The 23,805-nt window shown below is 42.5% G+C and overlaps 2 protein-coding genes across 10 annotated transcripts in view; one reads left to right on the plus strand and one right to left on the minus strand.

Annotated features, from left to right (window-relative positions):
* The window catches only part of LOC138178453 (uncharacterized), a 92,829-nt gene that overhangs the window by 21,444 nt on the left and 47,580 nt on the right, over nt 1-23,805 (plus strand). The gene's annotated exons all lie outside the window — the stretch shown is intronic.
* On the minus strand, nt 1,922-19,838 carry scrt (scratch). Of its 6 annotated transcripts, none has more exons than XM_069110415.1 (4): nt 19,343-19,838; nt 18,329-19,199; nt 7,450-8,200; nt 1,922-6,717 (listed from the first exon to the last, which is right to left on the minus strand). In XM_069110415.1, the coding sequence occupies exons 2-4, from the start codon at nt 18,645-18,647 to the stop codon at nt 6,060-6,062; spliced, it is 1,728 nt and encodes a 575-aa protein (XP_068966516.1). In that variant the 5' UTR covers nt 18,648-19,199; nt 19,343-19,838; the 3' UTR covers nt 1,922-6,059. The 6 variants fall into 6 exon arrangements, with proteins under 6 accessions (XP_068966516.1, XP_068966506.1, XP_068966497.1 ...); XM_069110405.1 differs by having other exon boundaries at nt 19,340-19,838; XM_069110396.1 differs by having other exon boundaries at nt 18,329-19,257; nt 19,340-19,838.

Genomic DNA, 23,805 nt, shown 5'->3' on the forward strand with positions numbered 1-23,805 from the left:
GCGTATGTGTAAATGTTTTCCTTAAATGTAGCTTAGGAAATCTTTATGTATATATATGCATTATATATTTACGTAATGTATAGATATATACGTACGTACGTATGTATGTACAGAATACATTGTTTAAGAGATACGCGCGTTTGTTTTTCCTTCGTTTAATCGGGCAAGACGAGCAAAGTTTTCGTAGAAAGGGAAAAGAAAACTAGACTGGGAAGCTGCTACTTTTGCCAGAACGGTGTCGTCGTTTCTAAAATTCTCTACTTTCTGCAAACTCGTCGAATTGATTTTTTACATTATTACGTAACAATTGTTAAGTGGTATGTGTTTCCTTCTGATAATAATTGAATATCGATGCGCGACACAGATGTGGCGTACAAAAGCGTTCGTCTTCCTTCATTTTCATGGCTCTCGTGAGATCGGTATGAAAAATATCCTTGTGCAAGCTAATAATTCTTAGAACTTTTAATTGAAGCGCGTTATTCGTTCATTAAGCGCTACTTCCGGTTTCGTGGTGCATGCCGTGCATAAGAGCGCATCGAATCGGAAGCTTCATCAAGAATCGTGAAATTCGTTAATTTTTCCTTTGTAGATTTCATTACAGTAATTTAGAGAAATTTCCTTGAAGAAATTATTCTTTCTTAATCGTTTTTTCACAAAGTTAGAAGAAGATACAGTTCGTTACTCGCAGCCTTTTAACGCTGATTGACTGTTTTCGTCAAGAAAAGATGGTTCTCTCAGCGAAAACAGACAGATTAACGATTATTTCTCTCGACGTAGCAGTAAGGCCAGGAGAAAAATGGGCGGTCGGAAACAGAGGCCGAATTTTCCACGGGCAGAGCGGAAAAGAACTCTTAATTAGTTCGAGAATCGTTTTCGGCCGTTAATATCGCCGTGAAGTTAGGACAAACGTGAAATGGTCTCGCTGGCTGGTCAATTAAAATAGTTTAATTGTCCGTGAGACTTCCGTAACGAACCGGTGCAATTTCCAGTAACGAACTCGGAGTCCAACCTTCTCTCCGAATATTTGCATCCACCGCCCAATTTTTTTCTCCTATCGTCGACCAATCTAATTGGAGATCAGCCGACTTTGGTTTGCTTTAATCGCCTGAATGTAACGAAAAAAAAGATAGACTAAAAAAAGAATATCTGTCTCTTCGTGTTTTTAATCCCCGGGTAGATTTTCTTCAAAAATCGCGAAAATAAATATTGTCGCTTTACGAATCTTATAATTATCAATTACGTTCCATAGAAAATAATTCAAGCTTATCACTAGAAACGTACATATATATATAATTCCACGCGTGTGTTATTCCAAAATATTTCCCTGACGCCGTAAACAGAGAATACAAAAATACATTGCTTTCGAATAGTCGCTCGGAGTCTTTCAATACGGCGGTGAAATGAAGCTTCCAGATATATTAAGCGCGTTGAAATTTCCGTCTTGCTCGAACCGGAAATCTACGACTTTATGCGACCACCACGCTCCAGAAGCTCAATTATGTCGGCCAATTACGTCGACCAACGACTGTACACGCGAATCTGGCTCGTGAATAGAAGCAGCTTTATTTGGTGGACGTGCAATTCGCGACGCCATATTGCATTTTGTTTTCACCAGAGCGGCCGCGGGAAAGCAAGAGAAAAATAAAGACAGAGATTGTGTGTGCCTCGTTTTCCCTTTTCGAACATTTATTTTCGTTGCCTCGCGCGATGCATTTTAACGATACCGATCGTTGTATCGACTCGTTGTATTAGCAACAACAAAAATTATAATCGCTATAGAACAGATGATCGATGATAAAGTGGAGAGTTACAGATGATAGCATTATCACCAGTGATAATGGATATGACTATACGTAACAACAACAAACAACAGCAACGAAATAAGGTGAATTTATATAGAGGTAAATAAAGATACACGGTGTTGATAATAATAATAGTAATAATAAATAAATATAATAAATACCGATGACAATAATAAATACGATGATGCCGAAAACGTTAATAATAATAATAATAATAATAATAATAATAATAATAATAATAATAATACTGATAACAATTCGTAAAAAATAATTACTATACGTAATGAAGAACAATGAAATCAGTAGCTAAAAACCGAGAGACGATTAGTGCCGGTGGTCAAGAATTCTCCGATCGAAAGCAAAGTGAAGGAACTGGAAAGGAGCGCGATCAACGATTATTCAGATCGCTCCTCTCTCTCGTCCTAGTTTCTTTGTTTTATGTTTTCTACGTTTATCCTCGCGCATGCCTTTTATTTGCGTTTTTTCGGTCGACCAAATCAACAAACACGCGTCAAACGGTGCACTTCGTTAATTCTTTATTACTTTTTTTTTTGTTCTTATTTTTATATTTTTTCTTCGGTTAAAATGTCTCTGCTCTCTACCCGGACCGACGTACTAATTTCATTTTACTTCGTTTCTCGTTAATTAACTCGTTAATTCGTTAGTATTGCTTAGTGTTTTATTGCTCTACGTTCATACGTATGCGACAATCGCAATAGTTGCACGCGGTACACGGCGTTTTCGAGAAAACTCACGAAACAAACGTCACCATGCACGAAGGGGAGGGCGAGGACTAGAAAAGCTTCTTGGGATCGATCGATTTCTCATCCACTCGATCGTTGGATCCCTTCGAGAGGAAAGACCCCTAACGTTTCTTTAGAGTCTAAAATTTCCTACAGCCCCCGGCGGAATCCAACGGCGAGCGTACGAGCGCTACGCGAAAACACAAAGTATAGTACAAGACGTGTTCATGTGTGTTCTGTTCTCCGGTGCTTCGTTTCTCCATTTTTTCTCGCGATTAATATTTCTTTTCTTTTTTTTGCCATTTTTGCTTCTTTTTACGGTTTTGGCGGTGAGGTCGGCTACTCTGTACATGCAACGCGGTAATTATTTGTCGGCAATAATTAATACAAAAGGACTCGTTGGATCGTCGCGACAACTCTTCCCAAGCTGGCACTGATCCACGCTCTTCTTTGTTCTCTCGCGATCGTGTTTCGCGTGTATTTCCTTCTTTTTTTCTTTTTTCAATCCCTCTATACTTTTCCTCTCTTCTTTTTCTTCCTTTTCGTTATTTTTCCGGGAATTATTCGGCGCGCTGTAATCGTTGCTTTCGGAGAAAAAGTTGGTCGAATGAAGCGGAGGTCGGATTTTTCAGCCGGATTTCGCTGACACTCCCTTTTCGTTGTTTCGAAATGTTTCTTTGTTTTTTTTCTACAAAACGTAGTTCCAAGGATTTACGTTTAATATTACGATAAAAGGATTCGCGAATTTCGATGTGTAATCGTTGCGTTGCTTATAGAATGGGAATTTTACACGCGTCACTAACACTACGTTCATCATTCGGAGCGAAGGTCGTTGTTCGTTATATAAAATATACTTAAACGGAATTTCTTTTTAAGACTAGATTGGTGTTCCAAATGTTCGTTGCACGAAGCTTACTTGATTATAGGCCCGTTTAAAAAATATCAGAAGCTAATTAAGCCTTACGAAGCGACATTCTCCATCGTTAAAAGGCAAACCACGAAGCCACTGATTAGTCGATCTCTCCCACGATCGAACCGATAAATATTCAATCATTTTCTTTCGTTAAATTCTAAAATGGAAGCGGCCTGTTCGTTGGAACGTTCGAAGATATTGCTTTAGTTTAAAAGAGGCAGAAACGATGAATTTTTACGAGTCGCGAAATCCGACTGGTCGTGGCGCCAATTTTGAACGACGATCGCGAAAAACGGAAGAGCGTGGTTAGGGTTCAGACGATCGAAGAAGTTTCTGCCGAAGCAAATCATCGTTTTCCATCACGTTCAACTTCGATGTTCGCCTCTATATGTATAATTATATAATTCGTTGTGTCGAAACATTGCTTTTGACCGTACGCGTCGTCATTATTACTTTTTTTTCCTTACTCGTTATATTGCTTCTATAAAATATGTGTATAACAAAGTTACGCATCTATTACTCGAATCTGCTCTAAATATTACGTGTAACGCGCTTCGTGTCGTGTGTCTGTGTATATTTGTTTGTTTCTCCTACGTGTTCATATGAATACCTACTGTGTAATGTAAACGTGTACGCGTGTGAACGCGCTTAGAATATTACTTTATTTCGTATTCGAGCTTCTATATAACCGATCGTGTAACATCGCTGAAAACTGTGAACACGTTGGAAGTATTGCAAATACGACGACCTCCAGGCAGCTCGATCGATGTCCACGTGTCGTTAACACGTTCTATGCCACGCATCACTGTCGATGACTTTCTCTTCTTTTTTTTTTTTTTTCTCTCCCCCTTCTTTTATGGGAACCGTGTTCTTCTGTGCGAGGTAAAAATAACGACGAGAAAATTGATGGAATTAAATATTTGAGAAGTTGAGGAGTTCTGCGAACTGTCGTTCGTAAGAATAAAACGGTTTTGCATGACGTAGAGCGTATTGGGATGGTCGAGGTACACCGTGGCGAGCAAGGAAATTTTTGACATCTGTCGCATTATTATTTCGTCCGGTATAATTCTTATGCAATTTATGGCGTAGAATCTTCGAATTTTCTACTAATTTCTATGAAACAAATGGGAGATTCATTTTTCTCCCCTGCCTAAATAATTAGCCCGATTTTGTTTACTCGAGCACTTCAGATCCTTCACATATGGTCTACATAAAATTGAATTTCGATTTTTGCTTTTTTATGTCTTTCTTGAAAAGGCTGCTACTGATCAAATACTCCCTTGTCCACTACTCAACCGCAAAAGTTACCATCAAACTGCCGCCAAGAGATCTAACAATCAACGTGAGAAAAATGAAAACAAGTTACACGAGCGAGTTATATACAACCTCCTTCCTTATCATCGAAAGAAACGTACAGGCCTGCACCGGCGCCTGTATCGAGAGTATCCATCATCCGTCGATCGCCCTGTGGTCGAGTGTAATTGTGGTCCAACCGTGGAAGGAGCCATCGAAAAAAGGAACATGGGAGAGGGCCGATCGTCTCGAGATTCGATCCGATGCTCTACGGAAGAAACGGAGTGGTCCGATGACGACTGTACGTTTCAACGAGAGCGACGAATCGATCTCTAGACACGATTCGATACCCGTGTCGCCAATGCATTGGCGTTAGGACGCTGAGGACGAGCGTCGATGCAGGGTCTCGCGGGGGAAAGGATTTGGGGAGAATCGAAAACCGGCCGGAAATTTCGTTAGCTCGTGGTTAAGTCGAGCCTTCTTCTAATTGAGTCGTTATTGCACCGAATCTATCGTCTTTTAATTTCCTTTTAATAATCTGCTTCGTTATCGTCGTTATTATCGTTATATCGTGGTGTGTGTCCCCCTTGGTTTGTTATATGCGTGTACGTGTGTAATTCTTGTTTAATCCTCGAAGAATTTTCTTTTTATTCGTTATTTCATTTAGGCAGCTAAGTATCAATAAATAGTGTGTCTCCGTAACGAGCTCGCGACTAGAACCGTACGCGCTAGTAAATATACTATATATATAATAATAATATAATATATAATATAATAATATAATATCATAATGTATTAGATATAATCGACTAGAGTGACTAGACTGCAGTGTGGACGTCACCGTTCGACGTGTTCTTTGTTCTCGTTTCTTTCATCTCATCTTTCTTTTTTTTCATCGTTCTCTCCTTTATCCATCGTCGTTTCATCTTGTTTTTTATTCTTCTTTTTCTTTCTGCTCGTTTTAAGACTTAACATTATTGGACGTTTTTATTAATGTTAGACATTATTTAAGAAACCGACACACTCCTATCATTTCCCCCTCTCTTCACCCTCTACCCATCTACCATTAGGTTACTTCTCCCTATTATCCTCCATTTTCTCTACTGGCACTTTTCTACTTAAAACCTACGGCAAACCTTTATTCTTTCTCCCTTTCTCCCTCCTCATCCCCGTCAATCTTCTCCCATCGATCTTGCCTCGTCGTCCCGGTTAGCCGGGCGTCGCTGGGAACGACCGCTAGCTCTCCCTAGCAGCGGTCTCTAGGGCGTCGAGGCGCCTGGTCGTGGTCTTCCTGTCGTCGAAGCGCTGCTACAAACCACGATTGTTGCTCTGTTGATGTTGCGTCGTCGCGTTGCTACCATTGGTAGCAGGTTGCTGTTGTTGTTGTTGTTGCGGCGGCATCTCGTCGTCGCGTAAACAAGCGGACTCCAGGTGTTTGTTCAGATAGGACTTGAGAGCGAAGGTTTTGTGGCATCTCGAGCACTCGTAGTTCTTGTCCGCGGAATGCGTCTGCATGTGGGCACGTAGATTCGACCGGTCGGCGAAAGCTTTGCCGCAATGCGCGCACCCGTATGGCTTCTCTCCCGTGTGACTTCTCAGATGGCCTTGTAGCAGCCAAGGCCTGGAGAACATCTTGCCACAAACGCCGCAGCTGTGGGCCAACTTGTGGGTCAGCACGTGCATCGCCAGGGCTGGCATGCTCACGTACGCTTTGCCACAGTGAATGCACTTCTTTGCCGATTGAGAGTCGAGGCTACGATGCGTCTGTTTGTGCCGGGACAGGTTCGACGAGGTTGCGTACTGTTTGCCGCACTCCGTGCACGTGAACTTTGGCCTATCCGGCTGAGCAGCCTCCTTGTCAGGCACCGCGGCGCCATTTGTATTCACACTACGACGCTTCGACCGGCCATCCGACACGAAGAATGCTTCGTACGTGTAGGCCACCGTCTTGCTGCCGCTGCTGGTGCTGTCGAGGAAGGAAAACACCGTGATTTATGATAAATTTGGAATTTTGTTCCGAGAGGTTAGATCGAGTTCGTGTAATGCCTATAATCGAGGTTGGTGTTTAAGATTTATTATAAGCAACGAGTAACACCCATGCGACAGATTCGTAAACCAGATGTACACGACATGAGAGAGAACATATATACATGTATCCATATCGACGAACACAGTACGTTATACAACAACCTTCAAGCAATGTGACACCCATATCAAGCTATCGTGTATATATCACATACATACAGAAAGCTTATTGCGACATCGATTTGCACAATCACTCATCCATCAACCATATATTACATTCATCCTCTATAACGATCCAAATATAGTCAACATATATATATATATATATATATATATATATATATATATATATATATAGGTTGTATATATATATATATATATACAACCCTACATGTAAAGAGACTCATCTACCTTTCGATAGAATCGTCTACTTCTCAGTGGAATTGTCTACCGTGCAAAGATAAGAAGGTGGTTGGGCAAACGAATGCGTATCTGATTGGTCAATTCTAATCGACCCGATATAATCATAAAAATAGACACCCGAAGTGGAAGGACCTCGCCTTCTCATCTCTGTATAGTACTTCTCAGTAGAACCATATATTACATCAAATAAAAGAAAAAAAATAAAAATAGTCCATCGCTTCTCATGGAAATGCCCACCCTGGATACTCACCCATCTCTTCCGGCGGAGCAATTTGCGTTGGCCTCCGCGGTGGCGGGCGACTGAGGCTGCGGGGTTTGCTCCTGTTGTCGCAGTTGGTTGGTTTGCGAGCTGGGCACCGGTACCAGCACGGAGACAGGGATAGGCTGCGCGGTCGGCGCCGGCTGCAACTGTGTCGGCTGCAGCTGGCCTGTCGTCGCGACGCACGGTACCGTTGGAGGCGGAGGAGGCGGAGGCGGAGGCGATAAAGTGTGAATGAAGACCGAGTGCGTGGGCGCAGCCGGGGACGCGCTCAGGTCGAGGATCGCCTGCGCGGCGGACAGATCCTCCTCGGCCGACGTACGGATCTCCGATGTGCGGATCTCCGACGTGCGGATCTCCGATGTGCGGACTTCCGATGTGCGGATCTCCGGCGTGCGAATCTCCGACGTGCGGATATCCGATATCGGCTGGAGGCTATAGGGCCTGTAAATGTCCTTCTTCTTCGGGGGCAGCGATAGCGCCGTCCCTGTGCTGGTGAAACACATCGAGAGGCTTTTCCTCGGGGGCAAACATAGCGAGGTGGACGACGACGACGGAGTTGTCATTGGGGCTGCTGGGTGTGGTTGGTGCAGGCTGGACCCGGTCATCACCGCGGCCAGCTCTTGAGGCGCGGCTGGAGGCGGCGGAGATGGTACCACTGGTCGGGCCAACTCCGCCGCTGAGCGCAGCGTCGCGTACTTTGGTGGTTCTTCGTGGTTGATCCATGACTCGTGCGTGTAACCTGCGGGTAGATTGGTTTTGGTAAATTGATTACGTTTATGAGGCACTTGGTGGATGTAGTGACATTAATCGTCTAATAAACTTGCTTCGTTAAATGGGAAAGCTCGTCTTAGAGACTCGAGGTCTTGTGACTTGTCGTTAGTGGAGCATAATTTTTCAAATCTAGGTTTCTTGGTATAACTTGTATTTTTATGGAAGATACTTTCCAAGGTTTCGTCAGTTTTGTAACTTGATGGTTTAAGAGATAGGTTCTAGCATCTAATACCTGTTTGATGATATTATCTCATCAAGTTTCATACGTTAAGCAATATTTTGCTGCGTCTCATTCTTCTGATATTTTACATATCGTATGTTTGATAAAATTTAATGAATTCTCATTTGTGTTAGAAAGTGTATCTTTTATAATCTACTTATTTATAAACTTGTAAACGAAGGATAAAATTTATGTATATTCCATTACATTTCTCAATTTTGATCGAGGAGGATTATCGAAATGCAAATTATCGATACAGGATTAACAATTGAAATTATCAATCTCGGCGTGTTGGTGCAGGTAACGAATTGGCTCAGTCACTGTCGGGGCTAAAATTAACACGGAATATTAAGTAATGAGGGATACACGGTCAATCAAACTTAATGGGGGATTCGAAGCTGATTAGGGACTGCTAATGAATAATGCAAATTGAAGGTTTCGCGTCTCGAAATTCATGCGATCGAAACTCGCATCCGTTGAGGGTTCAATGAACTCCTTTCACCCTTTCTAGTTGCAACGAATCAGATCGCTCGATCACTTAAGTCCACTCGAAACAAACAACCCTAATTCCAGGAAAAAAAATGAAATTAAAGCAGAAACAAGAAGAATATTTTTAATCGAAAGAATTCCAGTTCTAAAGAACCAGCTCCATATTTTTTTTTTAAATAAATATTTAAAAAATATTTTTTTAATAAATCACAATTTGAATGAATTAAAAAAAGAATCATAAAACAAATTTCTTGAGTATTAAATATTCCAATAAATCCAAGACAAATATTGGATGTGTCTCTTTCTACATCCACGAGAGAATGCGAGAGAGTGTTCAACAAAATTTTAATATATCTATTATAATTAATACATTCATGAAAATATTATTTCTGGAAATTATAATATTATAATGGAATGTCTGTATCATCTGGATTATCCATGGTGAAAAGTTATTTCAGTCCATAATAAAATCACATGTCGTACTATGTGACTTCATACGGATGTTTGTAACTTTACAATTTAAGATTTATATGACTTCGTAATTGTTGCGCAATTTTCAGACCTTGTTCTCTCTTTTACGCCAAACGAAGGCTCACATTTTCCTTTACAAAATAGGATATACATATATATACCTAAAAATATATATAAACACAAAATAAGAGACTCCTTACAACTAGGTACGATCTCTTCAATTTCGCGATAACGCGAAAAAGCATTTTTCAATTAACCCGAAACCAGTTTGCAATATTCTCGCAGCAACGAAATTCTATCCAACACAGCTGAAATTTTGTCCATCGACGAGTTTTCGTATTCCATCCATAAAAGTTTCCTTTAATTTGGCCATTTCCGTGGCGAACGATTATTGGAAACGGTTGCTGGTTCGAAAATTAAACGCCACGAGGTTTTCCGATTCACAGGGTTGTGCCGCGTGGTCCGTCGTGAATACGAACGACGAATCGAGCCAAGCCACGAAATGACAGCCTTTAATTATCTTCGGAGGATTTTCTCGGCTGGAACGAGACACGTCGTCCTCGAAAATTAAAGGGCATCGATAGCGCGATACTTCTGTCTCTTTTTCTTCCTTGTTTCTCCCTTTTTACTTTCCGTTCTAACGTGTATAGGTGGCAGCCGGTTCACTCGCAACCCCCATGGCCCCTGCCATGAATATTTGAATTCGTGAATCACACGGAACCGGTGCGCCGTTTCATTTCCTGTTGCTGGCACGCGTCAGCTGGTCCCAGCATGTGCGATTGTTAACGAGAAAACGACCAAAACGAAGAAAAGGGCGATGAGTTTCTTTCTGTATTATACTAAAGGGTATCTGTTGCGTGTGAGTGGGAAAAATGTCTATGGAGGAGGATTAAACGTGTTGGTGTATACAGTGACGAGACGAGTGGATACTTGGTGTAGTCAAATATATTTAAAACTATTGGTAGTACAGAGTTCATCGTCGTTCGCTAAGTGTTGCTCGTTATGCGTATACACGGTAATGAGTATGTTCGCTTAATGATAATCGCTGTAAGATTGCTCGATACTCGCTAATTAACTGACTACTGATCGATAACTGACTCGTACAAAGACTGACTGACTGATAACTGATAACTAACTGATTCGTGATTGACTATTGACTAACTGATTCTGGTTGATAAGACGGCTCGATACTGACTCGCTATAAGAACGCTCGATAAAAATTGACTACTGATTACTGATCGACTCATTGTCTTAACAATCGTGTTCGTTTATTTATAATGGTCGGGGAAGTACCGGAAATGTTAAATTCAACTTCGGTTGACTGTTGCGCGTAGCGGCTATATTGTTTTGTTCGAAGTTCGTTTATTATTACGTTTCGTATATCATAACGGTGTTAATGTCCTGAGGCAAAACAACAACATGAGTCGCTCTCGATTCGCATCGTCCTCTGACTTATGTGCCGCTACATGTCTCTGTGACACGTGAATTTATCTTTTATCTTTTTTTTGTTAAGAACTTTTATATCTTTTTGTATTTTTTACGATCTTTACAATTTTTTATGATTTCTTTGTTGATACGTGGGTTTATTCTTTTGTTGAATTAAAATTGAAGTGCACCTTTTGCATTGGTTTCATAATTTTTAAGATTTGTACTATATCATTACGAGTCAGGTTGTTTCATATTTTCTTCATGTTTCTTAATTTTATTTTGGTGTTTCGTGATATTTCTAAATAAGGATTCTCGACCTTTTATTGTCTATTTCTCGTAAATGGCGGTCTGACGCTTATAAGAGTTCTGTTGTCACTGGCACATGACAAATGTCAAGATAAAATATTATCCAGCGTTTATCTACGTCATCTATGTTTAACTACGCAAGAACATGCCTAAGCCATCCATTAAAACTGTCAATCGATAAAAACGTAGAAATTTTAACGGAATCTAGCGTCTGAAATCTAGCAAATCTGAAATCTACCTCGTAAAAATAGCTTTTATCCAAGGACAATTGTCCCAATTTTCGCATCCATCATTTTCATTAAAAATGTCAATATTATTTTTCTCCTATGTTGATCGATGACTAAACTAAACAATGAAATTCAACAACAACGCCCCATACATTGTCATTAACTACAACTGGTATCATTGGAACATAATCGACCACCATAATTTCACTTCAATTTCAATTCGACTACTTGATCTCAGATCATCTATTGTAGTTCTAATTCGTATTTTATATCCTATCTTGTAACAAATTCTTCGTCGCAGAAAACAAACTGAAACAAAGTACTGAAACACTCAAGTATCGTCGACAATGCCAACTACGAGTTAAAAACACGTGTTCCATTATTTCTCAAACCTTCAATGAACAACTATAGCAACACCTTTCAACCGAGTCAAACTTTTCATTCGACGTCAGTTCGGCTCTAGTTGTGCTCTAAGTACACTTTCGGAAGAGTTCCACATAATGTTCAGCGAAACAGTTAAACGGTCGGTCCTTCCTTTTATTGCCAGTGTCCACGCGACAGGACACGCGACAGTTAGCCTTCGATGCCACGTTGCCTTCCACCGGACACGATCGATACCGCCGCTGCGACAATGTAACGCGACATTCGCATTGTTGCGAATAGGACCCGAACACTGGAGCGCAGAAATTGCCTGCCCGTGTCGCGGCGTCGTCAACCCCGTGTCTCTGTACTTTTTATCGTTAGCTGCGCTCCTTCTCGAGAGACAAAAATCGGGAATTCATGCTATAATAAGTTTCAAAGTATTTCCTTCGGTACAAATATACAGGGTGGTTAGTAACTGGTGGTACAAGCGGAAAGGGGGTGATTCTACGTGAAAAAAGAAGTCGAAAATATAGAATAAAAATCTTTTTTTTAATTTTTTTTTAATTTTTCCATCGAGACAACGATCTACAGTGAGATCTGTTATAACGTACCGCACGCGTACCGAGCGAAAATTCAAAGTCGATTTTCTCGAAAACAAAGCCTCAAACGAAATATTTTTATTCTATATTTTCGACTTCTTTTTTCGCGTAGAATCACCCCCTTTCCGCTTGTACCACCAGTTACCAACCACCCTGTATGTGTCGAAATCGTTTTCACGCTAAAACTTAACACAGCTTGCGATTAACTTGGTTCTTATGCTTTTCCTTTTCTCACTAGCGATTCGTGCATACGAAACGATTCGGAAATTCTTGTTGTTTTCCAGTAGATTTGTCAAGCGGCCTACCCGGTCGCAATCGATGAAACGTGCTCGTTGATTGTACAATGCAAATTTGTCTTTCTGTGTGCATGTCACGGTACGACTTGATTCGTCGATGTTCGCGGTGGTTTGTGTAGGTTTGGACGTTAGGAATAAGTAATGAGAAATTGGAATTGGGTAATTTCTTTTTTTGAAAATGTATTACGGTTCTATTATCTTTGCCATCATTGATCGTATAATACAAATATGTTTCACGATCGTAGCGCGATATGATTGGATTCGTCGATGTTTCCGATGGTTGACCGTGAACGTAAAGAATTTAGATATCGGGGAATGAGAAACGAAGAATATTTTAGCCTTCAGTGAATCATTCCTCGTTTCGACAAATTATTGTTTTGAGAAGAACTTTCGCATAAAATCAAAATTAATGTACGTATATTAACGAAGATTATCTCGTATCTTCCCGAAAGTTAAGAAAGTAGATTGTTTGAATTAACCTAATCCCATATTCGATGTGACGGGAAACTTTTATGCATCATTCAAACAAATTACATACGATAAAAATCTAACGTCGCTAACTATTCATACGACACTTGTTGCGATCGTAATGCTTTAAATCTACTTCAAACCTAAACCAACTAAAACAACGAACAGGCAAACTTTAATTTGCTCTTCGAATAAGATGATAATACGATTCGTACGTAAAGCCTAGAAAATTGCATCAACGATGGGATTGGAGGAAGGTCTTCGGCAAACAGAAGCTAGTTTATTCCGCAAATGCAACAAATCGCGGAAGGTGTTGACCCCGTTGCAGCGTCGAAAGCCGCGCTCGTCGAACGGCAATCCTTAAACCGATAATCCGCACGTACTCAGCGGATTTTCAAAATCGATTTCCTCCCTCGTGCGAAGCTTTCGAACCGCGTAAGACAGAGAAACTCCTATTCCTTCAACTTCCATTCTCGTCACGAGGATTTATCCCCCTCCCTTCGTTGACCCGATCCTTTGATCCCGACACTAGCGCCATCCAGCCGCGATAATCATCGTTCGTCAAGCAGCACTGTTAATTACGCGATCATCCTGCCTAATTGCCATCGATCAGTCAGACTATTCCTGCTGATTTTCGACGAACAGTAAACGCTCTATAAACGAGATGTTTTCACTGCTAACAGCAATTTTGATTAATTCGTACTTATTAAATTAACGAAATTATAGATACGAATATTGAAAGGTATGTAACACAACAAAAATTAATTAGTTTCAAGTATAACTTTTATCTCAACGAAACATGGTTTTTCATATTTTTGTACGTGGATTTTGTTAGAGTATCGTTATTCAAATTACGTTACGTTCTAACGGGACGAAACTGTCGCTGAAGTTGCAGGAACAATATGTTGTATCATTCGTGGACAATACCGTGACACATATCACACATATAAAGTCGTATTAGAGGTTCTTTAAAGAAGATTCGACAAAACATCCATAAAGCAAGTCCATGCGACTTTAAGAAGTTCGAGATTCATAAACAACAAGGATTACCGGATCGTAACGTCTGAATAATGGAAAGGGAGCCGTTGATATCAACAGATGGCACTTCAGCGTGTGCAGATATCGCAGTTTTTAAGAACGAGGAATCTTCTTACGTACGATATTAAAATCTCTAGCTTCGACAAAGGTCGAGGACGACCGTTCTACGGCGCTCCGTCGTTCCTCACGAATACGATAAACTATCAACACCAAAAAAAAAAAAAAAAATGATTTAGCGCCGAAAGCAGAGAAGTCGGATGAGAATTAACAGGAGAGCCCTGTTGGCACCTAAATCTCTTGATTGTGGAAAGAAGGCGAATAAAGAGCAGCGCTTTGACGAATCGCAGGGGGTCTATTTCCTCGGTGGGCCGACAGCAGAAGAGGGGTAAGGGACGGGCGTGACAGCAATAAATCAGAAAACCGTGGCCGACGATCGATCAACCGGCGCGCATCTATTATTGGCTGAAATAAAAGGAAGTTAACACACATACACACGCAAACCTATACGTACACTTTCAAACACACACAAAGGAAGATGAGAAAGAGAGGGTGAGCGAGAGAAAGGGAGAGAAAGAAGAGAGCGGTCGTGTCTGGAAGTGCATTTCATCAACGGCCTAGGGATAGACAGAGACCGTGAGTGGAAAGAGGGTAAGAGAGCGGGAGGGTTGAAGGAGAGACAGAGGGGCCAGGGGAGAGGGTGAGAATCAATAATGTCGAATGAACGCTCTGCACGCTCCCACGAGTCTGTTGATTCTAGCCTTTCAAAGGGCGACGTAAGGTCCTTTTTGCTATTGTTATTCGCCGATCGTTCCGAACCAGCCGTGCACGCTACATTATCGGTACCATATTACACAAGATATTGAACCGTTTGAAAGAGATTGATAGAATAATTTCGATGGAAAGGCCGATAGATATTTTCCAATTTTTTGAAGAATGATACAAGGTTTAACGCGGTTGTTCGAGGCTTGTTTGAATTCGGTGAGGATTCCGGAATTGTTGGGAACCGCTGCGACGAAAAACGCGATGTGACGCGCGTTTGCGCAACGCGCGGAGCCGCAGTGGGTGTCAAGCGAGCGCGTCCGTTTCGCGAGTCGCGATAATAAAGCTGGCAATTAGCGTATCCGCCGACACGGATCCGGGCCGCCGATGATTCCGAAAATTCTGGCTGCGGCGTTTTGGAAAATTCGCAGACCTAACTTTTCTTTTTCGGAATAAAAACCAAAACCGAAGGTGATTCGAACGTAAGCCAAACTTTGCCTAAAATTAATTCGAATCTTCTAATTTCGAACCCAAGCCATTCCCTTAATTGTTCGTCATCCACACGACTTCTTCGTGGAATTATTAAGAATATCGCATCGGAATTAACTTAAACCTAACATAAACTTGATTCAGACTAGTTATTCTTCGAACCATCATGCCTTTTTAATGTGTAATTCAATTGGTTACGGAGCAATAAGTCGATCAAAAATAAAAGGATTTCTTTCTGAGCTTTAATACTATCTAAAGCTATTTATTTCCGAGGCTGATGATTTCGTACAATTGTGAGTGTTTAGCGAGGAATACAATCGTTCTAAAATATTATATTTTGTCCGGCATTTAATAATTTGTTCGCATTGATTAACATTATAAATTAAACGGACGTAAACATTGTAAAAGGAGAATCATATGATAGGAGGGAAGCGTGAGAGCAGCCCTTACAATGAGGCATTACGTGACCGCGAAGAAAATGCAGCTCGTTTATTCGTGTGTTGAGAGTCACAGTAAAAGGAAGCCGTTTAATCGATGCCACGTCGTTCTTACATATTTTCGACCTGAATTCTGATCTGACAAGGTCGCGTTCGACGATGTATAAAATCGAACACTGGATGAAAGGTTACGAATAAATTATATCCAAGGAATTACATTTTTCTCTCACGATTTCCAATGACGAACCAAAATATTTCTCCAATAACGGTAATATCAAAATAACGGTAAAAATAGAAATTATTTCATCGGTGATAATTATTAAAAATTATAAAAATAATTCACCATTTGATATGTCATATCCAAGAATCAGAACAATACAAACGGATATTTATTGAAATTCTTCTCAAACGATATTTATTCGAGGATTGGAATAAAACAAGGATTGGAGGACACGTTTACCGGTATGCAAATTCCGCGATAAGAACGATGAACGATCGTTGTTTTGTTTTTCATAAATTCTACGTTGAATCACGACCACGCCGTCGCGGCGTCGTGGTGGTACACGTGTTACATAACACTTCGCGCCATGTTAAAGACCCGACGGTCGGGCGTTATAATCGATAACTGAATTCAATTAACAGCTGCTTTCGCGTGAATTTTTTGCAACCAACTGATCAACGTGATTGTTAAAAAGAGAGAGAGAGACAAAAGCGAGCGTTTTCATTGCGTAACAAAGGATAACAAAAATACGTCATAAGCCAAGCAATCGAAGTGCTTATAGCTTTAATGGGCTATAAATAAATAAGTAGATGAAATGTTCAACCCCATGATAGACAAGGCACGTATTTCTTATGTTCGCGTTCGTTCGAGTCAACTTGTGGAATGCACTCAACATGTACTCTGTTTGTTGTTGGTTTTCCAACTCGTCGTTGTTTGAGTTTCCAGCTAAAACATGTATTGTTCGTGAAATTGCTCGTTCTCGAAGAGGGTAGCCTCGAAATGCTAGTAATTTCTGTTTCGAGTAGCTAATTTTGTTCATCATCGTGTCCCCTCTAAACAATGGCTCGTCGAAGTAGTTTCAAAATATCGCAGACGTCTCGAAATAACTAATGAATTCAGACTTTGAATTTCGATCGGAAATGGTATTGCAAATACCAAGATCTGACCCAAATTGCACGTTGGGATGTTTCTCCTACTTTATGAATTTAAAATTAATTCTGTGCGCTCTCTCTGTGGCGGTATTTTAAACATGCGATTCAGTTAGTGCAGAGCAGAGCAGCAATATTCAATGCACTTTCAAAACGTCCTACCATCTCTACAGATAAACAGGAATAAATAATGCAACTGGTAATTTTATTGGGATTTTAAGGTACGAAACTACGAGAGTTCAAAAGATTTAGTTTCGGATATTACGAGTTGTACCATTTATTATTAGCTGAAATAAATACGGGAAATTCTTATTTCTTTGGAATCAACGAATAATTTATCTGTATGTTCGTTCCTATATTTTAGCCGTGGAGAAAAATAATAAGTAGAGATCGTCGATATTAACGAGAGTCTTTTAGGATGAAAAACTGCAGTCAGAGGTACGTAAAGCGAATCAGAGCGCGTCTGCCGAAAATCCAATGTCCCCGTTTGTCATAACGCGAGATCTGTCTGAGAGACACAAGAGAAAAGGCGGTTCCAAAAAAAAACACAGCCGGACGCTTTGTTCGTAAAAGGAACGTGACCTAAATGGGACGAGAGGGAGAGCGAGGAAGAGGAATCATTCCTCCCCTTTTGCTTCGATCCACCCAAAGATCCGCAGTAGAATCAACGATCGGCCTGGCGGGTGTGTCGCTGAACGCGTGAACGTGTCTGTGCCTACGTCTATGTGCGGGCATGTGTACGTGTGCACGTGTATTCATACGTGTGCGTGCGACGCATGGCCAGAATCCATCGCACGATCGCGAGCTAAACGAGGAAAATCATTAAATCAAGAGGGATGAAGAGGGGTTAGTCGGTCGAAGGAGACGTTGTCCACACGATAGTTATCTCGCATCCGTTTCTGCGAGTCCCATGGGGAGCATGCCTCGTGTTATCGTCGCGGTAGAGTACCGCAATTTCTCTATAGCGCAGCCGATCGGCCAATCGGCGGGTGTGTCACCCCCGTGGCTCGACGCATGGCCAGACTCCAGGGTCCAATCTCGGAGGGTAAAAGAGTCTCTGTGACCAGTGGTGGCACGGTCCTCTTCATCGCAATTCGCGATGCTACGCGCGAGATTAGAATCCATGGAATCTGGGCAATGTAGGGCGTGGCACGAAGATGTAAATAGAGGGTAGGCTACGATGATCTAGCGTTTATCGTAAATGGGATGATCGTGTAATTCCTTCAAGGGATTCTTCTTAACCTAACACGTGGAATTTTATATTAGGCCAGATTTAAGGGATAGCTGGTTGCTTTCATATACGTATTCTGACGACCAGTTGCAACTGATAACACTAAAGAAGGTAATCTTTACTCACCATGATAATACAAAGCACCAGATGCGTTCAGTGGTGGTGGACTAGGTGCAGTGGCACCAGCGGTTGGACTATGCGGACCCCAACAGGTTTGCTGATGATCGACTTGCCTGCTATCCGTATCCCCAACCACGTCGATCTCCTCGTCCTCTGGCTCATGCCTGTGTTGCCTCTTCTCTAATGACGCGGAAGTCTGCTGTATCCCGTGGTTCCCCTGCTCCTGTAGAATGTTCGAAGGATCGTTCTGTTCTTCCTGTGGATCGTCGACGCGATCCGGCCACGGGTAGGCCTTCCATTTCTTGGCCATGAGGCAGCGCGGCATGTTGACGCAGTTGTGGTGTTTCGTAGCCGTTGCAACCACGGGTTCTCCGTGCTTCGTTCACCAGGTGTTGATCACTCGGCGCCGGCGACGACGATGATCCTGACGTAGTATCCCTGTCACGAAAAACCTCCGACGTTGTTACACCACTACCAACACCCTCACCAACCGCACCAAACGCACCACCGTACCGACGACGATCGACGATCCCGAGGACGTCGAGGACGTCGAGGACGTCGACTAGCGCGACGCCTAGCCCGCCACCGGCACCGCTATCGCCGGTATCGCGTTCCTCGTTACACCAGCCGTCGACCACGACGATGCGGTCGTCGATGTTGCGACGCCGTCGCCTCCGTCGCCGCCGTCCGTCACTCAGCGCCGTCCGTATCTGTAACCTGCCGTTAACCTCTCCTCGGATGATCGAGCTATCCGTTGACGGTGCCTGCTGCGGCTTCCTCTTCGTCCTTCCTTGCTCACGTTGGGGCGTGATCTGCAGCCTCGTCATCGGCACAGCGAGGGCAGCTCCTTCGTAGGATGCACCGCCACCATGCCAGCCTGTTCACACGAGAACCCTCCTCGACTTTTCCGGCCTCACCCCTTTCTGTGATTCGTACTAGCAAACTCGCGTTTTCTTTTTCTTTCGGTACTACCACTAGACAACTACTATGCTACTACTTGATCAGGTTGATGCCTACTACCGATTTTCCTTGTATCTTCGTCTGTATTCCTCTTCGTTCTTACTCCGCTCTTCTTTATTCACTCGCCGTCCGTCCACGTCTCTCGATCCTCTTTCATCAGCGTGCCTCTCTTCAATGTTTGTACATATGTATGTATGTATGTATACGTGTATAGATATATGTTGTTCAGTTCTTCCGTCCCCTCGTGCAGTACAGTTTTTCTCACACGACGACTACTACTAACTTCCGTTGGTTGGCTAACTGAGTGGACCGACTGACTGACTGACTGACTGACTGACCGTCTGTCCGTCCGTCCGTCTGTCCGTCCGTCTGTCTGTCTGTCCGATACTCTCTCGGTCGCTCCCTGTCGCGGCTCTCGCCAGTGACAGGGGGTGCCCTCGAATACGATCACAACGACGGGGTGCGACTGTTTAGTCGGTGGCGCTGCCGCTCCGTCGCTTATCCCCTACCTTACGTTATTTTCTCTCCTCGTCTGGCTTCAACTACCAATTCCACCTCTCGTTTCGACCACAACGGAACTAGGAACCCCCGTCGTCCCTCCGTTGCGGCTCCCCTTGAGTCAGCATCGGGGGGCGGCGCTGCAATCGCTCCACTGCCACCGCCGCCGCCGCCGCTGCTGCTGCTGATGGTTTCTGCTGAAGCAAGGGATGGCTGCGCAACCCCTCGAGGGTGCCGATGCTAGTTCTCGATTCCTGCAGGCCTTTTGATTGTGTGCGCGCGCGACCTCCACGTTTGCGCGAAACGCGCGTGTGTGCATCGCCATTGGCGTAGCCACGCTTCGTTAGCCTTTAAGAGTATCTTTTAGCTTGTTACTTCGTGGAATTTTATAACAATTAGGAGATGATTGCTCGAAAAGAATGTCTGTTAGAGAAATTTCGAAAGAATAAGACGTGGTAGATATTTCATGCAGAGGTTGGGTCGATAAGGAAGAATGTTTGGAGTTCGAGGAAAATTCGGAAACCCTGTTGATCGACGCTATTGCGTCCCGACGAGGGTGTACGCCAACAGATCGACTCTCTCTTTCCCGCGCACGCACACATTGTGCAAACTTGGATTTATGGCAGTCTGCCGCCATCGTATGCTTATAGTAGCCTGCAACTTTGGTTAGCCCAAATCGTAGCTTAGTCTAAACAGAAGTATGAACCACGCTGCTAGTATTCCATGCTTTCTCTAACTTTCTCGTAAACGATGCTTATATACCTTCCTAGTTGCACGTTCCAAAAACCTCGAGGCCGTCCCCAAGCAACTTATAACTAAAACATATCAAATTAATTCACGTTCGATCGAAGCTTAATTTCCCCCAGCCCGTAAATCCACCGAAACGGAAGCTCGTTCGAAACCGGCCGTGTGTCACGGTGGAGGTTAGTGAACCCGAGCAAAAAAGAGAAAGAAAAAAAAGAAACCGTGCACCGAAACCGTCCGCGAGGGATGCGTGTGCAAGTGGTCGGTGTCGAGGCCGCCGCGCCGTGTCGAATGTAGACATAGAGGAAAGATAGAGAGAAAGAGAGAGAGAGAGAGAGAGACAGAGACAGAGAAAGAGAAAGAGCGGAAGAGAGAACAGCTGGCCGGGCTGCCACGGGCACCGGCCTCGTTCCTCGCGTCACGACGAGTGTGTAAACTCCCAAGGGGGAAGCCGATGGTAATTCCTATGGAAGATTGGCTGCATAGTGGTGACGCTATGTCGCCCGATACGCGACGCGAACTTGTTGGTAGCGGGTTGATGGTGTTAGTGCAGCGTGTAGAAGGGACGGTGCGAGGGGTAAAGGGTAGCTGGCACACGTTGGGGTGAGATCTCGAATAGGAGAGGGTAGCCTCTATCTCCCCTATTCCGCAAAAAGGGGGAGAAAGTCGAGGGTGGAGGAGCCAGAAATGAGAATGTCGGCTAAAGTGGTGGGAGAACGAAGGTCCGCGCGAGGGTTAGCGGAGCTGATAGTGGGGACAGCGAAGCGGAATGGGGATAGCCACGCATGCGCTACCGATCAGCATCGACCCGACGTCTAGGCAACACCTGGTAGCACCCCACGTGCCACGTTAGGGTGGCACCAGCCACCCCGCGCACGCGATACCTCGTATCGAATATCACGCTGGCCTTCCTGTCCCGTCTACTGACCCACGCCAACGTCTTTCGTCGCTCTTACGGCTCGAGTTTTCGTAAATGGGATACAGACCAATCGAAACCGGTACATGGCACCTCCTCGTTAAACCAGTTTTGGGAACAAGAGGTTATCAACCTTCGGCGAATGGAAATTCGAAGTGGTCTTTCTTTCTTTTGTTATCGATTCCACAGGTCCGATCAATGGTCAAACACAATTGTGTATAGAAGGTTTGCGATAAGATTTTGTTTGCGGAGTACAATGGATTTCCTGAGATGGAGGACGATATGCGATTTCGCGAAATTTGGAAATTAGGGGAGCAGTATTAGGTATAGGTGGAGAGATTAAGTTCTGAGTTGTAAACCTTGACTTTAGACATTGTGTTAATTCGTTACATGTTACATAGTATCGTTCTTTCTTACGTAATACGATAAATAATAACAGTTACTTTCAATTGTACTATTTAAAAAATTGTAGAAATATGATACGAATAGTTGGAAATCTTCCGATATCGAGGAAAATGGGATTTTTCGTTTTGCAAATTCTTTAAATCTCTCGTAAATGAATAAACATTCGCAATCTGATAACAAGAGTTCAAAAATAAAGTACATAGTTTCTATACACATCTGTCTTTGGCGTTATCAACAATGTTCTTCGTATCACCTGTGGCCAAAGGCTCGTAAACTATCGGCTACAATTTCTGCCGGAACGAAGGAGTTCGGGGCGTCGATCACCCACGACAATATCGAGATTGGTTCGTGTTTTGCGGACAGATGTTTCGCCGCGTGTTTCAACGGAACTCTCCTCGTCGCCCGTGTCCTATTTACCGACTATTGTCGCTCTTCCAGCAGCGCGCAAACTTTCTAAATGGTGTCGCGTAATAACCGTGCCATATGACGAAACCGTGCCGCAACAGCTGATGCATCTCGATTTGCAAGATCGATCCTAGGATACGTATCTATCGCGAACTCGTCTATTTACATTGCAATAATCTGAAACCATGTTTGCAAAGTAGGAGGAATTGAGCCGTTGGATTGAATAAGTTGTTGCGTCGTTAAACAGAACGGAGTTTATTCGCTGAACACGAACCGTTAAACATCTCGAAAAATAAACGAAAAATACATGATTTAAACCGCTTTCATAATCAATGGCATATACAGGGTGGTACAAGCGGAAAGGGGGTGATTCTACGCGAAAAAAGAAGTCGAAAATATAGAATAAAAATTTTTTTTTTAATTTTTTTTTTAATTTTTCCATCGAGACAACGATCTACGGTGAGATCCGTTATAACGAGACGTGATGAAGTGCACGCGTACCGAGCGAAAATTCAAAGTCGATTTTCTCGAAAACAAAGCCTCAAACGAAAAATTTTTATTCTATAATTTCGACTTCTTTTTTCGCGTAGAATCACCCCCTTTCCGATTGTACCACCAGTTACCAACCACCCTGTATATGTATTTTTTTCTTTTTTCAGAAACTAGAAAAAATTGATTATGCAACAGAATTAAGTAGTATTAGTAACATATTGCGAAAAGCGTCGTAAAATACTAATTCAAGGCATTTTTTATTTAGATCTCTTAATTAAAGAACAGAAACTACTTTTGGTAGATATCGTTCAATATACTAGAAACAATTGGAGCAATTCCATCGCTGCTCGTAAAGCATTCTAAAGCAATCAACACAAGTGCTTCTATTCTTACACGACCCTATCAATCCCTTTGCATTGGTAAATAGAACAGTCAAGCCCTTGCTCACCCTCTCTGGCATAATACAATCCTAACTACACGCTTCAAAACTCCTAATGCAAATAGCTTTCAGAGGAAAAGAAAATAATAAAAAATATCACTCTATCCTGTACAATGCTCACGATCCCTGTTCCTTGCAGATCAGACATCTCATTTATTTTCTTTGCTTCAAGTATCTTTAAATTACTTGTGGTTTTTTAATCATTATAAATTATTTTCATGTTGAATGTTTCATTAAAAAAAATTAAAACTTCGAGACTACATGCATAAATTTTTATCTTCAAAATTTGTTAGATTCAATCGATTGCCTTTTATTGTTTCTATCGCAGTTTGAACAAAAATGCGAATATTTTTCTCGTTAAAAATTCTTAACAAAACAAAGATAAAGCATCTCGTCTACAGTGCGTTAATAGCCAAACATGTAAACACATCTGCTCGTTAATAGTACTTAATTTAGGTCTATTTCATTTAACTGGATCGTATTAATTCGAAACGCGAATAACCGCGTCGAATTTGAGCTTTATCTCGCGTGGCATTCATCTTTCCGCCGTTATCTCTAATCAATCGCTAATTAAACGATGGCGCGAGCCACGCCACTTACCTTCCACCCGTGATTTATCCAGCT

The sequence above is a fragment of the Bombus flavifrons genome, chromosome 1, assembly GCF_040668555.2.
Source record: "Bombus flavifrons isolate JBK064 chromosome 1, iyBomFlav1_principal, whole genome shotgun sequence".
Lineage (NCBI taxonomy): Eukaryota > Metazoa > Arthropoda > Insecta > Hymenoptera > Apidae > Bombus > Bombus flavifrons.